Raw genomic sequence first — 18293 nt, 5'->3', positions numbered from 1 at the left:
CACTGACAACTGTTAGGGCCCATGACACATCTACACCAAGCAGGATATAACGCTATGAAAGTGGTATATGGTATGTGTCAATGGGACCCAACAGTTGTCATTGCACTTCAATACCACTATAAAGCAGTAGTGTGGCTCCTGCCTTTTATATACTGCTTTCATACCACTTTCATAGTGCAATATCTGCTTGGTGTAGATGAGCCCTAAGGCATTAGTAGTGAACAAGATAATGTCTTGAGCACTGCAAAAAATACATAGCATATATTATACTTTGTAGATTCAGAAAGAAATTATGTATTTCAATAATTACTGCTTTTTTTCTTTTGCTTGCACTTACCAACCTCCACAACACTAGAACAGTTGGGATCTGTGAAGCCATCGGGACACTCACAGGAATAGAAGTCAGAATCCGACACTGACAAACAGATGCCTCCATTTTCACAGGGGTTGGAATCACATACATCCCCTGGAAATTAAAGAAAGACTGTCAAGATCTTTTGAATATTTAATTCTAAAAAAAAATGATGAACAATTCTGTAAATGTAGGTTCATTGGCTTATTAATTTTCCAATTTTAACAACAAAATCTCTTAACAGTAAAATGTTTTACAGTGCTCTGTTGATAGGTTTCTGTTGAAACCATCTTCGTAAAGAACACACACACACACACACACACACACACACACCAAATCCACACTCCTTCCGATGTTTATGACTTAAAGAGATGTATTTTTATGGGGAAGGGGATATTTCTGATGATTATTCTTTCTGTGCCACTAAGCAAGTAACATCCATTGAATACTAGTGCTGAAACTTAGAATAATACCAGCTTAGGATAAGGAGGATTGATAGGGGATTATTGTTGAACAGGAAGAAGGGAGAACATCTGATATTTACCCTGGGAAGCTTCTATAACAGGGAGAGAAAAATATGGATCCCCAAAGAAACTGTCAGCAACAATAAAATTTCATAATAATATTTTTGGCAGACCTGGAGACTTCCAGATGCACTATGCTAAAAGTCTATTTTCTTGGAAAGAGGAGAAAATACTGGTTTCTGTTCTTGTAAGCTTCCTTAGAAATGTTGTTTTCTCCATTTTCATTTTTCTCTCTCCATTTCACTCTCCTTAAGATTTTTATACAAGTTGTAAGCCATCTTCCCCCAAACATTTTCAACTAGAATACCACTAGGGCAGATTCTCACTTACTTGTTTGTTTTTATACTTCTGAATAAAATTTGCATGTATGCTGTCAGATGTAAAGGAAGTATGTGTGGCCAATTATTTATTTATTTATTTACAATATTTATATACCGCTCCGCATTCAAAATTTTGGAGCGGTATACAATAAAACAGAATAAAACACTTTAAAATAGATTTTAAAAGAAGCAAAATGTACAGTGAACCATGGCTGGTCATTAAGGAAAGACTTCCTGGAACAATAATCTATTGTTGTTATTATTATTTATTGCATTTTTATAGCCGAAGCTCCCTAGGCGGTTCACAAAACATGTTGCTAAAAAGAAGAAAGTAAAAAGGACCGAATAACCAAAGGTGCAAAGTGTACAGGTACAATTGTTTCCTGATGTTTAATTTTTACACATTATTGAAAAATATGTAAAATATGTTTTGAAAAAATACTTTAGTTACTGTACTAGGTCAGATCTATTGACCATTGCAACTTCTTTTTTGAATTTTAACAAAACTTGATTGCGGAAGTGGAAGGTGAAATGATGAGACGAGACAAAAGCATTGGGTTTAAAATAGGGCCCCGTAATGGAGGCCTAAACGGGCATCCTGACTAGGCCACTTATAGGCCGTATTGGGATCAGGCGAGCCATTCTTATCCAGATAGGTGGTGCTCGTATGTCACCACCCATCCTGATTCCCCTTTTGGGGTAGGGAGGCCTTCTGATCTCACTCCCACTCACGTTGCAAAACTCTGAGTAAGTGAGTAAGGTTGGCCTCAGAGGTAACCCTTATCCCATCATCTGGTGTTGCAGGACTCCCAGCTGAGGGCCTCAGATGTTACCAATCACCTCAACGGTGCCTAAGAATGCTCACCTTGCTCCCGATGCCCGTACACCTGCCCCCAAGATAAATGTGACCAAATTGTACCAGATTAACCTAATTAATACTCCCTTGCTGTCTTACAGTGTGAAGTAGGCAAAAAAACTCCCAATTTGAAATTGATTAAAAGCAAAAAATTCCTACTTGGCCCCCTGAGGGGCAACCAGCGAACCCACACTGTCTACAGGGAGGGAGGGAGGGAGCCGTGCCGAGAAGAGAAGGCTAGGAGGGGTGATCTCCTCTTAAGGAGGGAATCGCAGGCCCCTCACACACAGCGGCACCACACAGAGGCCGCCAATCGTGCGCCTCGCCTCACTCGCCCCCACCCGCAACTGCATCACCACACCCAGGCTGGGCTGGGCATGGTTGTAATGCCTTTGTTGGAGAGTTGCCAAACTGGCCTGAACTAACTAGGTCAGTGGTAGAACGCATGCCTTCCATGCTGAGGTTCTGAGTTAAATCTGGCTTCTGTTTTAAAACAATACAGGTAACAGAACTGGAAGGACTACTGATAAAACCTAGCTGTTGCCCATCAAGATAAGCAATAAGGGTTGGTTTGCACAATCACCACAGATCAGTGTGGTTTTCTTAAGGCACACTGGGCTCATAGAATCATAGAATAGCAGAGTTGGAAGGGGCCTACAAGGCCATCGAGTCCAACACCCTGTATGGCTGTGGTGGCCATACAAACCTGGTCTAATCGTCTTGAGGAATTAGTGTTCTGGCATACTATAAGGCAGTTTTTTACAACCATGAACATTCTCTAAAAGTTATTAGAAGGAAGTGCTGGAGCCAAGAAATAATATTCACTACAGAGATAGTTATACTTAGGGAATGTGTCACAGCTCCTACCACATTCAACCTAAAGTGCATTCCTGATCTAGGACATGGGAGTGTACAGTTATCTTCCTGTCAGTTGTTCCACAATTACATAACCCTCTTTTTCTAAAAGCTACCAAAGGTAAAAGACTGATAATTTCCGCTATTTGTGATAATGCAGAGCAGAAAGTTTGGCATAGTGTTTGCTATTTAAGTAAGTATTGCAGGGAGGGGTCAAATTCCTCTCTCAGGATCCTAGAACCCAAAGTCACCCAAAGAAGCTGAATGGTGGGAGATTCAGGACAGATGAAAGGAAATGTTTCTTCACACAGCACATAGATAAACTGTGGCATTTGCAGTGGAAGATCTAGTGATGGCCACCAATTTGGATGCCTTTAATGGGTATTAGATATAGTCATGGAGGATAAGGCTATCAATGGGTATTAGTCATGATGGCTATATATTACCTCCAGTATTAAACAAGGAATACCCAGATCTGCCAGCTGTTGGGGAACATGAGTGGGCTTCTCCAACTTGTTGGGTTCTGTTTAGAAACTGTGCAAGCAGAAAGTTGAACTAGATAGGCTCTTCTTATATTCTTATGTTATATTATGTTTTATTAAATGCTGCAACCTGTCATCTACACTGGTAAGCTATTTTCTTTAATCCTTTATAAAGAAACGTTTGTGTCCTGAATATGACATACAAGTATGGCAGAACTTCAATAAAAGTGTTCTGGTTCCAGCATTATAAATTAGACAGCTGTCAAGTAGAGCTTCGTATTACCAAGAAAACATCTATCTGAAAAGCATCACGTCAACTTCACTGGAGTTTGATTAAGCACTTGGATGTCAGGTGTCAGTCTGATTTCAAATTGCATCCCAAGTTACGTATTTCTAATGCTGCTCTCTATCTTACCTGTACAGTCTGATTTCATAATACCAAAAATACATGAGAATAGCTCATGCCTTTCCCAACTGAATTTCCTTTCTTCATGTATGCATAAATCACATGCTACTAAAATGTAATTTAAAAAAAACTGAACTTCTTCTGATTAGGAACAGAATGAAAATGTTCTCCCAACAGCCTGAGTGGTGAAAAGTCCAAGAATAATGCCACAGAGTTTAATTTCCTCAGGATGAGAGAGCGCAGGAGACTTACAGTGTCTTTCATATCTGTTGTATTTATTAACCAATGTACAAGCAGAGCTTAGCGGAAGCAAATTGACTGCTACAGAAGGCAGCCAAATTAGATTGCCAAAGCAACAGCAACAGTGTGACTCCCCACAGCCTCGGAGGCAGCTGGCTTCCTGTCCAGCTAAATTCACAGCTCCCTGCTGCTTTCTCAGTCCAAATCCAGACTCCTAACTGCCTTCTTTTCTCACAGGCACAAACCCTTACAGAGCAGGGTTAGCTCCCATGGAGGAAATATCAGCCGATCATATCAGATTAATAGCAAGCAATCCGCTTAACAAAGGGTGGTTATCCAGCACCCTTAGCTCCATCCCCTTCTCAGAAAGGCTTGTAGCTGGGAGCCTTCCTGAATAAAATCAGGTTAAAAAGGTTTTTTTTTTTATGATGCTTGATAAAACTTTTTTTTTAAAAAAATAAAATTTGCTATTAAAATCAGTCAAGGTGATATTTAGAGAGGTATTTTCCTTTCCAAGTGATCATTATCTGCATTGCTGATTTATTTTATTTTATTTTTTACAAAAGTATTTATCAGGACCCCCACCCTCAGCAGCAGCCTGGACTCAGATGAGAGCCCCCCCCCAGTTTTATCTATTAGACCAGTGGTACCGTGAACAGAGGGTAATAAAAACCAGGTCCCTGGCATCATGACCAGGCCTGAGACGCAGCCTAAGCCCATTGGTCTAAGGACCCCTGAGTTGAGACCGGCTTTGAGTTGAGAACTCTAACTTCTGAACACTTAGGGTTACCTCTGCCAATGTAGCACCCTCAAGGTGTTGAGGACTACAGCTCCTATCATCATCAGTCAGCACAATCCCTGAGGAACTGACCCACTCCATGTTAGGGAACCATATCCCCATGTTGGCCCAGCAATGAACCTAAAGGGAATTGTCAGAAAGGGGAAGGGAATGCTGTCACTTTAAGGCCTTGTCAAAAGTTTTTTTAGACGTTAACAAGAAAAGAAGAGACAGTTGCCCCAGTTTTAGGTATACATTTGATCCCATGAAGATCACACAAGAGCTCCAGTCAAGTCATCTCCCAGTAAAGAATGAAACTCTTTACTGCATGCATTTCACTGGACCAGGCCCACCGACCTCTTTAGCACAGTCCCCAGGCATATCTGTTCAAATGTCAGCCCTAATCAGTTTAATGGGATTTACTCCTGGGTATGTGGGGACAGGATTGTAGCCTAAACCTGCTGCCTGTTTTCCACCTTTTTCTCTCTCTTGCCAATCTTGAACTGGTTCCCAACTGATGATGACATCAGCCCTGGCAGAACTAAAACCCTAATCAAGTCTCAAAGTTTGCCTCTTGACAGCAAGGAAATTCCACAGAACCATTAGGCCTCGGGCTGACTGCCAGTCCTGTCCCTCTTTTATCCTCTTTCCTTGAAGTTCCTGAACTGGCTAGCCCACTCTAATTCACACCTTGACCCAGGCTATAGCTTTCCATCATCTCAATCACTTACCCAGTGGGTGGTCTCTAAGGGAGGCAGTTAGGCTTTCTAATTTCCATAACTCACAGAATTTCCATAACTTTTTTTATTTTTTCTCACTGTAGGCGTCTGCCTTTGGACTACATATGGAGCTGGAGAAGCTTGATCCCTCCTTAGATAGCAATCCCTAACCAGGGGCCTTCCAGATGTTTTGGAGTTCATCTCCCAAGAGCACCAGCCAGTATGAACAATGGTCAGGAATGCTCCTCTAAGACTTTAGGGGCAGGGGCAGAACAAAACGAACAATGGACAATAAGGATTCCTCTCACCATGGCTCCAGACCATATTTGGACCTCCTTTAAGCACTCTTCTCCTGCTTCAGGTCAGGGTTTGTTTGTTTTTTCCTCATGGTGGCTTTTCTAGTTCCTGGCACTGCCTGTTTCTCCAGCTTTACTCAACATTGCTGTCAGGCTTCTGGAGAGATGACTGACTTCAATACTCCACAATCCAAACTAGAATCAGCTCATCATGGGCCAGAACATAAGTAGGGTCTCACCAGCTGGGCGTCAGGGTCAGCTTTGACACCTTTTAGTTGCTGCTGAAAAATAACTCCAATCTCAAGGTGTTCTGTTTCTTCCTATACTTTCCCTTATGGTTGCAGCAGCTTCTTTTGAAAATGGCTGCTGCAGTGCTCTGATTTCTTATTTCAGGAATGCCAGCTCACATTTGCCTCCAAGAAAACAATGAGGATATCAGACGAGCATTTTATAGCACACTTGTTACTGGTCACTCACAGATTTTTGTGGGTCCTTTGAAGCTGTCTGCCTCCTGTGCATCTCCTGCTCCTTCTGCTTGTTTTTCTATCACAACAACAACAAAAACTGGAAAATCTGATGGGTTTTTTTGTTTGCTGTGATGAAACTTGCCGCCATTTCCTGCTGTATGCAGGAAAAGCAGCGCAATAAAAATGCCCACTGAATGGGCCACATGGTTGTTGCTCACTTCCTCTTTCTTCCCCATGTGAAGAAATAGGAAGCTGTCTATCCACATTGTGAGACAGAAACGGGAGGCATAGTGATGGTGGGAAAACATGATCCCTCCTGCCCACTGTCTGATGATGCTCAATGTCTCCCACTCCCGGACACCCATGTGAAATTCTCTACTCTACCCGAATGGTGAAAAATCCAAGAGCAAGATGGAGGGAGCACAAGAGATTGATGTTGTCTTGTAAGTATCTGTTTGATTTAAAGAGATGTAAGCAGAGCATAGTGGAAGTAAAAAAGAATCAAGCACCTGGCAGCACAACCTCTAATCCTGCTTCCCCAAAACAACATAGATTTCCAAGCAGACTTCCAGGCCAGCTATTTATTGATTTAATTATTAGATTTATATCCCAAGTTTTCACCAAGGAAATGGCATCCGATGCAGCTAACATTAATAAGAACCATTTAAAAAAACTTGGTTAAAATGAGCATAAAACAAATACATTAAGAAAACATTTAAAAATACAACACTAAAATAAAATTATTATTATTATCATCATCATCATATTATTAATAATAATCAACACCCAACCTAACAGACCAACTTAAATTCCAAAGGCCTGTTTGAGTAAAAAGTCTTTGTCAGCCAGAAGAAGAGCAGGCACCACCCTTCATAATAATCCCAGAGTAGAACACAATATTAAAACGATAAAATACAATAAACAATATTAAAACCATAAAATACAACTAATCTAATAAAACCAATAACAATCAGCAGAGAGAAACAAATACACATCAGTGATCCAGTCCTGTTCATTGACCATTCATAAGTGCTTGATCTTATCCAAACTCACAAATGTTTCTATCTCTGGCTCCTAACTGCAACTCACCTTCCCCACAAAGCACTGGTCTGAAACCCCAGCTCCCGCAGGTAAACTGCACATTTAGGAAAGCATCTCTCCTCATTAGCTCCCACTGAGGAAACATCAACTGATCACCCCTGACTATTAGCAAGTGATCAGCTTAACAATGGATAGTCATTCAGCAGCCATAAATGCCATCTCTATAAGCAATAGTTACTCATCCATATGTGTTCACGAGTCTAATAGAAAATAAATGGTTGGTTGTTATACACCAGCCATTTACACCCACACCCCACACATACATATATGCAATACCACTGTTCACTAACAGGTGATTGATAGAATACATATAACACGTCTGCGCTGACTGCATGCTTTTAACACATTTTTTTAAAAACCCATTAATGCATATAATGCAAGATGTGTTTGGCACAATCTATCAAGCACTATGGCAATACATTTATTTCAGTAGAATTTGTACTAGACCAGGGGTGTTAAATCTCTTGGGCTTAGGAGCCAAATTCAATTTTAGAAGAGCTCATTACAATGGTGGGTGGGTCCAAAGGCAAAAATGGGTGTGGCCAAAGGCAAACAAGGTTGGGCCCAAATCCTCCAAATACCAGCATTGTTTAGCTGGCTGCCAGTAATTCTTAGGAGAGGTGGGGGGAATCATGCTCAAACTGGGAACTCACCAAACAATTGGCTAGGATGACCATATGGAAAGGAGGACAGGGCTCCTGTATCTTTAACTGTTGCATAGAAAAGGGGATTTCAACAGGTGTCATTTGTATGCACGTAGCACCTGGTGAAATTCCCTCCTCATCACAACAGTGAAAGCTGCAGGAGCCTGCAACTTTAACTGTTGTAATGAGGAGGGAATTTCACCAGGTGCAGTGTGTGCATACAAATGCACCTGCTATAATTTCCTTTTCTATGCAACAGTCAAAGATACAGAAGCCTTGTCCTCCTTTCCATATGGTCACCCTACAATTGGCAGTCAAGGAAAGGAGCAGGGGCAGCAGACTGGGTCTCCGGGTGGTCCAGATTTTGTCTGCAAGCCTGAGGTTCAACGCCCCTGTTCTAGGTTATAATTGATTACAAAGAAAGCTGTTTCATGGAAGAGATTGCTGTGTGGAGCATGCAGTGATTGGTATTGTCAATTTTGGCAGCACTGAGGACCAGTAGAGGAGGAAAAAGAGAATGACGAAAACAATGGTGGTGCTGTCATAGAAGATCACTGCATGCTATCCATGAGCTGAAACCAGGTTTTTCTTTCATATAATCATTTATAAAGTTGCAAAAGCTTAGTTAACTCCATTTTAAATAAAAATAAATGAAGATAAGAACTGTAATGGCAGGCACTATCTTAGGGAGAGCATTTCTCCCCTCTCTCATCCAAGAGATGTATGTATAAGGTTAAGACAATATTCACATTTCATTCAGAGCAACTGTTTACATTCACATGCTAATGTATGCAAATGCAATCAGCCAATTAACTAATAAAAATGGACTATTCAGCTGAGATTTCTTCAATTAGGTGACTGTTCTAATCATTCCATGTGAGTGGAATGATTTCCAGGAGGACGACATGCGGGCCAAAACTTGATTTTGAGAACGGATCATGCTTTGTGAACGTGGACTCGAGTTCAATTTTCTCTGTCTACCATTTTGCAAGGGGAAGCTTGTTCATCTGGGTTAATGAGCGCTACCTATTATCTGGTGTGGTGGGTTTTTTTAGATTTTTTTTATATATATAAATTATTAATCATGTCTGCTCAGTTCTGCAGAGAATCGTTATAAAGCTCGGCAGGCAGAGGGGAGGGGGGGAATGGCAGATCACAGCCATCCAAGCATCAACCTACAGTATGAATATTTACAAAGCCGTGTGTGCCGTTTTAATTTTAGAGCCATGATTTCAGCACTAAGATAGGCTGCGTTGAATCTGTCTCGTTTTGCAAATGAACAGGAGGGAGGGCATTCTTGAGTTAACTCTGGCAGGTGTTAGGGAAGTGGGTCATTCTTAAAATTGGCATGCACACGGGCGCTTCGTGTTTGTTGTGCTTCCTATCCTGCCAATTAGGCATCTGAGGGAGATGCATGTTGGTTCAAGTGGAGAATCAATGACCTGCCGTCCCACATTTGAAAGCATCTGTTTTTCCATTCCACCCCAGTGTTCTTTGGGTATGTTTCATGTTGTTCACAGCATTCTTTGGGGAGTAAAGGTGGCAAGAGGTCAACCTTACAGGGATCAATTTGAGAACTCTTTGGGGACAGAAAAAGAGGTTGTGGACCCTATTATTACCAATGTAGGTGGAAGATGCTCGGGGAATTCTATTCCCAGCAATGTTAATAATTAATCTGGCAAAGAAAATACGGCTTGTGCAAAACCATTTGGAAGGTTTGATTAAAATTAAATAGGAATCTTGGGCATAAGATATTGTTCCAGGGTTCATGTTGTTCAATTATATAGTCGATCTGTGTCAGGAGCCACAAAGTCTTTGTGGGTTTGAGGGCGAATGAGCACCAGATTTCTCATTTCTGGAAAGTTTATCTTATTTTGTGCTGGGATTATGTTACACACAGCTATTTGGATTATTTCTGGCTAGGCTGTTCTAATGTGTCAGAAACTGGCACAGAGAGTTTTAGCTAACTGTACAAAATGCCACATTTACTGCCTATAATTGGAGCAGTAGGCTACAGAAATGGCACCTGCAACAAAATGTAGCAGTGCAGAATGCTTTTACTCAGTGTTTCAACCAGCCAGCCAGCCATGTCCTCTTCTTTGATACTCCACTCTATTCCCCCTCCTATCGACCTTTTCATTTTTTCCACCCAAACGTCACTCAACTTTTCATGGCTACTGAGCATGCTGCTTTGGGTGCTTCCCCTTAGAGTCTTTAGAAAATAGGTTATTTTGTACTGCTGCAAACCTTGGGGGTCCCCTAAGCTTGTTCTCATCTCCCTTTTGTGCATGGGTGGTGCCATTTTGCAATGACACTCATAGACTGAACATTGGAAACAGGGGGAGTTATGATACTGAGCCCTCCCCATCTAAACCAGTGATACGCAGGCCATCGCTTACCTCATCTACAGTGAATTGTGACAGGCCCAGAGACTCCAGGGCTTCAGGTTTGAATTGCAGTGTTTTAACCTGGCAAACCAAAGAAAGTCCAGCCCTTCACCATATTGTGAGGCAATGAATAGGGATTTAAATGGAAGAAGTCAGTCTTACTGCAACTGCAGTGTACGGTAAGGTGGAGGGGGCATTGTTTTTGTATCTGGTTCCATCATTTTAATTATTAAAAGTGGAATTGGAAAACTGGTCAGTAATGTCCACTGGCAATTGCTGCTCCTCATTTCTCTGCAAAGGTTTTCAATTTTCAGAGTGCATACGGATGGCAAATAAAATAGCATTCCTTCTATAAAACAAATTAGCATATCTGTATTAGGTTTCTACTGCAAACTAGGCTTGTTTTTGCTCAGCTGCTTTCAAAAGCCCCTTTCCCATCATTAAATACACGTTTTCCACTGACACCCAATTCTTCCTTCAGGAAAAAAAGAGCATGGGGGGGACACACACACATTAGACTCTGTCTCTAATAAATTGTTGACATTACAAACAGAGTTCCCAAAATATGAAAAATCCATAATACTTAAGAGCAGCAGGGTCATAAGTAGCTCCCTATTCTACATATGCTAAGGTAGCCACTAATGCATCATCAAAAGAGGGTACAGATTGGCATAAATTTTGCATTTGTTAATATAGATGTATAGGTGAGAATATTGAGAGAAGTATTATGATTTAAATAGATATACCATGCATTTCATTGTAACGTGGAAGGCTGCGACGAGGTGATCTGTGTGACTGCTCAGTCTACTGTCTAACACTAAATGTTGCTAGACAACGTCTAGGCTCCTGCTCCCCATTCTTGGACAGCACACAGCCCTGCAAATGGAGGGCCCCTGCAAATGAAAAGTCTGCCCTCTGTAAAGTACGATTCACAGCCATTCTGTCCAAAATAGCCCCAGAGCAGCTAACATACCCCGCATAGCCTTGGTTATGATAGAAAATACCCAGCATAGCCTTGGTGACTGTATTTCTTGCCAGCCATTCTCCTTGGACTAAGCTTTGATGTCTGTCGCTGAAGTACATTTGTCAGCAATACAAAATAATAGATTGCAGCAATATAATGAATACAGGACGCCCATTTCAAAATAGAACAAGAAGAGCAAAAGGGCAAAGGATAAACAATAGATATATTCAGTTGAATCACTTTATCATAGATTACACGGGGACAACATTTGCCCTGCTGTTTTGGCAAGGGCAGCCAGAGTTCCAAGCAAATAAAAATGGAAGTTGAAAATGCCCTTGCTAAGTGAATTTAGAATTTTATTGTTTTTATTATGTCATAGTGAATTGTTATGATTCACTTTGAATGGAGCATAAATTAGTGTGTGTGTGTGTGTGTGTGTGTGTGTGTTTTAAACAAAAGCATAATTTTAGAGTAAAAGGGAAGCAGATAGTTCAACACATAAAGGCATTAATGCTAATGACATGACAACCCATGTCACCCTTATTTGTTACAGGGTGGCTTGTTTTCCCCTTAGTCTGAATCCAGTGTGATTTCTCAGCATGGTTTGTTAACCATGCACAAGTCACCCAGAGAACCCATGGCTTCTTGTTGGGTTGCTCAGAGTGACTCGTTGTGACGTGCAAATCCAGGACAGTGGCTTATTGATGGCTTGTCAGAATGGGCTACAGATCCACCTGGGTGCACCAGTGAAAAATCTGGCTGCTTCTTGCAATTTGATAGTGCCACCTCCTGCCTCTCTCCTCCTTTACCATCCACCCATCTTCAGATGCAAAAGGCCTTATTCACCATGGTTAAAGCCATGGTTCAAGGTGTCTTCTGAACACGGCCTGACTTTCTGGCTTAACCACCATGGTTAAAGCCATGGTTTAAGGTGTCTTCTGAATGGGCCCTATAAAAATTAGTACAAATGTGGTGGGTAGTTAATTCTTGGACATTATTTATGATTTAGTAATATAGTCATTGAATTCAAGTAGACTTTGATTTTAATATGTGCGGGTGACTAAGGGCCAATCTACACCAAGCAGGATATAACACTTTTAAAACAGTATGAAAACGGTATATGTAATATGTCCTGGGCCTGAACAGTTCTCATAACCCTTATAAACTGTTATAAGCAGTAGTGTAGATCCTGCCTATATCAGTGGAATAACTGACTTTCTATTGTTGCTTGAACTATTGTGCGCTGGTGTCTGTTAAAACTATTTTAATCATGAAGTTGGAATGGTTAAATACACCATAGTTGCATGCCAAGGCAAATGAAAGGCAGGGATTTCTTTGTTTTTAAATGGTCTATTTCATCTCTAAATGTAAGTTTGATTATCTTAATTGTATTACTTACCAAAGCTTTTTTTTAAAAAAATAGCTTTTATAAAATTTTTACATTTATGCATGCCAATTTTACACTTTTTAACTACCTGCCATGATATTACAAAACAATATCAGCTCTCTTCTTTAGGCTGTAATGTAGCGCCCTACCCTCATACTCCAGAGGAAAGACATGCAGTGCAGATTTGCAAAGCGTGAAGTCCACAATTTTATTGAAAAAGCCCAATCAATGTTCAGCATGACTAGTAGACCCCAATTATGGCAGGGAAGAGACAGGAAATTGTATCTATCCCTGCTATTTTCCCTCTCTAGGCAACTTCATTCTGGCTGAGAGCCTCACCCCACTTGCACACATAACTTCAAGGTGTGCCAGGATGGGAGCTGAAAGCACTACCATCTCCAAGAAGGTGAACACAGGCAGAGAATGGAATCAAGCAGAAGATGCTGAAGAGTTGCAGTTGAAGCGCCTTAATCAGACTCTTTGTGTCCGCCTGCTGCTCAATTTGTGGTCCAGGTGTTTACTGTTGATGGGCATCATCAAGTCTCGTGCCCTCCCTCCTTAGAGTTCTTTATCTTTAAACTGGACTTGGACCATCCGGCCCTTCAAATAGCGGATGCCTTCAAATAGAGCATCTTGTGTAATGTAGGATATATGGCCACTCTAGGTGGCTGATTTTGGAATGTATGTTTTGGGGGTGGGGGATGGGAAAAGCAAGGGTAGTTTGGAATGGGGCTAAGCTTAGTTAAAGCCATGTGAAAATTCAAAGAGATTTAAACTTCAAATTCCTTAGAGTTTCCAACAGTCTCCCATTTCTGAAATGTTCCTCCATCCCATGAAGACATGCAGTTTCTCAAAGCTAGGCAATGAAAAGCAGTGGGCAACCCTAGCATTATTTCTGGTTTTCTTGATTCTTGGTTTTCTTGATTCTCAAATGCAGATCAACTTTCAGTGTGTTCCTTTATTTATTTATTTATTTTATTTCTATACAGCCCAATAACCAAAGCTCTCTGGGCAGTTCCCAAAAGTCAAAACCACAGCATATAATAGCTTAAAACTATATTGTCTATTCATAAATTCATCCCATTGAGTTCAATGGTGGGCATAGTATCGGAGACTTAGTTATTAACTTAAAAGTGTTTTAGCTCCAGATCTCATGCTCAACACCCTTAACCATTTTAAGTTCTCTTAGAAGGAAAGCTACTATAACTGCATGTGAAATCATTCTTAATCATTTTTTTTTAAAAAATGAACTCAGGCTGTAATTTCCTGCATACTTTCCCATTGAACTCGGTGGGGCGTACTTCTGTCTAAGCATGCAGAGGGTTGTCCTGCAAGCTTGCAATCCTTAACACACTTACTAAGGAAGTAAACCACTAAATACAATGGGGCTTGCCCCGGTGATCATTTCAGTGCTTCCAGAGCTTCACTGGCTGCTGGTAGCTGCTAGGGTGCACTACAGGGTTTTGTTAACTATGTATAAAGCCCTGCACTGCCTGGGCCCTGGTTACTTGAGTGCTCGCCTCACTCCTGCGTCCCACCATTGACAGACTTGCTTTCAGGAGCAGGGTGCCCTGATGGTCCCCCGCTACAATTTGGAATGTGCAGGGGCCAGGGCTTTTTCAGTGGTTGGTCCCGGGTTGTGGAACAATTTGCCACTGGAAATTAGTCAAGCTCCTGTCAATTGTTTTAAATGCCTCTGTAAGGCATTTTTATTTTTGCAAGAGTTTTGGGGAAGGGTGGTTTGAGGGTTTTTAATGGAAATTGTTTTATGTTTTATTGTAAAGCGCCACGATGCCAGAAATGGTGATGTGGCACTATAAAAATGTTTTTAAATAAATAAATAATCCTATTCATTAAAAATTAAAAAAATGAATGGGATCACACTGCCTGAAGTACAAGTCACAGAATTATAATATAAAGGGTTAAAGCCTTCCATCCCTAAATAGATTTGCAATTAGGGTATGGTAATATAATGATAAATATTTTTCTTCTACTTTCTCTTTAGACAGCACATCCCAGGTTGCCTTTTGATCACAAGATTGTTTTCATAATCTTACTGCAAGTTTGTATTCTTGACATGGATTGATGGACTTTTACCCTCATGATGTGCTGCATTATTTATGTAGAATGGTTGAGTTGCTTCTTCTTCTTTTTTCAGGTTACCCTTTGCTGTCAGGCAGAGGACGCCATTACAGTGCAAGAAAAACTAATACGATTTGGAGGATTTACAAAATTATAGAAGTATTTTACAAAAATAGCCTTTGGGATTACTGAGAGAACAGAGTTCTGTTATTTATCTTAATCCACAACCAAGTTTGGATGCAGTACCTGGACTCAAACCAACAGAGTTTTATTGAAGTTAGAGGATCGTATTTGCAATTTTCTGTGGCTTCCTGGGTTGCTGGTGTCTATTAATGCATGCTATTGGAGTATTGGATTAGAATGTAATAAATAGCCAGACAATGAGATGGCAGTATTTGTAACTGAGGGCAGAAAATTCTCATAGCAGAAAATATAAATGGCACGCCCCATTCACAGGTTACATTAAGCCAGGAATAAACCGCAGTGGCCCTTTCTACACCTAAGGATTATCCCAGGAAAATGGAGGGATTGTCCCTGCCTGTTCCCGGGATCCCGTGTGTCATTTGCATGCACAGGGATGTTCCCGGGATGATCCCAGGGAAGAAGGCAAGTGTAGAAACAGCCAGTGTGACCTAGCAGATGATCAGGCATTCAACTCATTTGCTCCTGCTCCCACTTTGCTTTTTCCTTCATATGACCAGTAAACAAATATGTTGGTGAGAGCTTTGTGTTACATCCAAAACCAGGATTATGGTGGGTTTTTCCCCTCTCAAACAAGATAATTAACCAGATTTAAAACAGGATATGTTATTGGCTTGTTTTGGTGAAAAAAAAACAACCCAACAGATAATAAATGAATGATGAACCAATAATAAATGAAATGATATGAAATGCATGTGCAAATCTGGTCAAAGAACATTTCTCTTTTGCATATTATAATCAATTTTATAAGCTGTGTTGAAAAAGTACTTGGACATAATGTGGGTGTGATATTGTATGCAGAGATCAGATTACCACAAAAATAGCACACGGGTTAGTTTTATAATTATAATTCTTCACGTAAGGCCTAATTTTCTTTCAGCCCATCCCAACAAAAGTGTATATCTTGGAACTATGATGCTATATTAAAGGTCATATAAAATGCAATATACAGGGTTCTTTTATGGTAAGAAATCCCATCACTAGTAATGTCAGCACAAACTAGATGCTCAAGTAAATGCTTCTTGAGAGTGAAGCCTTTAAAAATGAAAGTCGATGCATCAAACCAAGTAGAATATATAACAAATTAGGCTTCAATATCTCAAAATAAATGGGCCCTCAAGAGGCAGAAATGTAAATTGAGAGGCATATTGTTGATTCAAAAGTGACATTTATTTTGTTCTGCACAATTTCACTGGCAGTAAGTCATATGGGCACCAGCATTTTAAGAGGGCTTCACTAATTTGGGTATGCAAATTTAAATGAACTTTATCTCTCGTCTTTAGAAGAGTTATTGCACTCATGTCTGAGTATGCAGTTGGAAAAACTAAGAATGGATATTACATAATGCTAGATTCCTGTTTTAATTGCAACAGTCCAAAATACCATATGTTCCAGGATTATTTGATGCAAGGCAGGGCCATCTGAAAAGGTTTGTTAGAACTCTGTGCTCTGTCATTTGCCATTGCTTTAAAGAAACACTGCAGTTTCATACCAATAACTAACAAAATGGTTTATGAACAACCACTTCCAAATGTATCCCAATAACACATGCCACTGATTTTCCTAAGCAGGACTTTACAACACTGTTGCTGCCTTGGTGCAAAAGGAACAGCTGTAAGTCAGTTTAATTTAGTAAGGCTGCCAAAACGCAAAATTAATTGATTTATAAGTCAAATCTGGCAGGTTTGTGATCCTCAATTGCATAAAAATCCCTGACTTCCTTAGTAGACTGAGTAAGTCCTGTGTTGGTCTATGGAGAAGAATTTGTGTGAATTGGGGGGGGGGGAGAGATTTGCACAAATTTGGGGTTTGATCACTACTCAATTTGCATGAATTTCCCATTCACCCACAGTGAACAGTGATCACAAGTGAGAAAAGGAATCAGGCATGAGACAAGCAGCACGACAGTGTTTAGAGAGTCCTAACGATCTTGAACATTGCTCACTTGCCTATCCATAAATATAGATAACGGTTACAGTATAAAACCATATAGTATAGAAATATTAACCATGAGGATGAAATAATAAATTATTGATACCCCCCTACACACACAAGAGTAGTAATACTATTATTTAAAAGGCAATATCATTTTTACGGCCACCAAATGTTAGCATTTCTTCCCTTGGATAACACTGAGGAAATAACAGTTTGACAATAAGCAGTGACTCTGTTCAAAGCCCTTTTAATAGTTTTCTGATGCACAGAACAATTTGTAAACTGTCAGAGTTCAGATCTGTTTATCCACAATTGAAACGGTACCACAACCGAAGCAGAAGCAGAGCCATAAATCTTGCCAAAGACACATAGAGAGACACCAAATGATAAACATGAGGACAAATGAGCTTTGTAGTTCGTCTCACAAACAAATAAACAGTTGTTCAGGCTAATGGCTGATTTGCTTCAAAATGCAAATGAGCCTGCAACTTAAGTAGACAGTTGAAAAATTAATGTGGCAATGGAAGTGAGAAGGTAAGCTATTAGTGAGTTACTTTCACCACACACCCCTGTGCTTAATACAAGTGTTTCCCTATAGCATACAGGTCTTTGGGTTATGTAGACATGAGGAGAATCAGAATGGCAGTCTTACTTCCATCGGTCACTGAGTTATGCATTTCTATCTGACAAGGTTTCAATAAATTTTGATGAACTACTTTCATCAATTTTTCTTTTCGCTTCCTTGCAGATTTGAGATTAGGGTAAGAGATTTTAATAACACAATGTATGGTTCAGGCAGGATGAATGAGGATGGGATGAAAAACTGGGTGGGTGGGGGGCAATTGAATGCCCCCCGGCCCATATTTGAAGAGGGCATGGCTGCCTAGCTGGAGCCCTGAACAGGTGCACTCCACTCTTGCTCCAGCTTCCATACATAGAAGTGTCAAGGTTGCACAGAGCCTATGTGGTATACACACAAATGTTCATAGGACCAGTACATGTTATCCAGTGTTTCCCCCTACCCCCGGGTTATTTGTTTATTTCTATACCACTCAGTAGCTGAAGCTCTCTAGGCAGTTCACAAAAAATCAAGGTCTTCAAGATGTATGTGCAACAGCTTCATACAAACATGTTCCTTGAACTCATGGTAGTTGGGGTGGGCATCACCATGGTCAATCTGTACCCAAATAAACACCAGATCAGGGCTCCTGTTGCCCATTAACAAGGTTTCTGCCTCTGCTATTTTATGACATTGTTTTCTCTTAATGCTTTGCTCTTTCCATTTTGCACCTGAATT

The 18293-nt window shown here is 40.5% G+C and overlaps 1 protein-coding gene across 1 annotated transcript in view; it reads right to left on the bottom strand.

Annotated features, from left to right (window-relative positions):
* The window catches only part of EDIL3 (EGF like repeats and discoidin domains 3), a 306989-nt gene that overhangs the window by 215192 nt on the left and 73504 nt on the right, over window positions 1–18293 (bottom strand). The window contains exon 2 of the mRNA XM_063129643.1: window positions 338–466. Within this exon, the coding sequence (XP_062985713.1) occupies window positions 338–466 (129 nt within the window). The remainder of the gene's footprint in view (window positions 1–337; window positions 467–18293) is intronic.

The sequence above is a fragment of the Elgaria multicarinata genome, chromosome 6 (assembly GCF_023053635.1).
Source record: "Elgaria multicarinata webbii isolate HBS135686 ecotype San Diego chromosome 6, rElgMul1.1.pri, whole genome shotgun sequence".
NCBI classification, from domain to species: domain Eukaryota; kingdom Metazoa; phylum Chordata; class Lepidosauria; order Squamata; family Anguidae; genus Elgaria; species Elgaria multicarinata.
The sequence above is the reverse complement of the archived record's forward strand: the minus strand, read 5'-3'. Positions and strand labels throughout refer to the sequence as shown.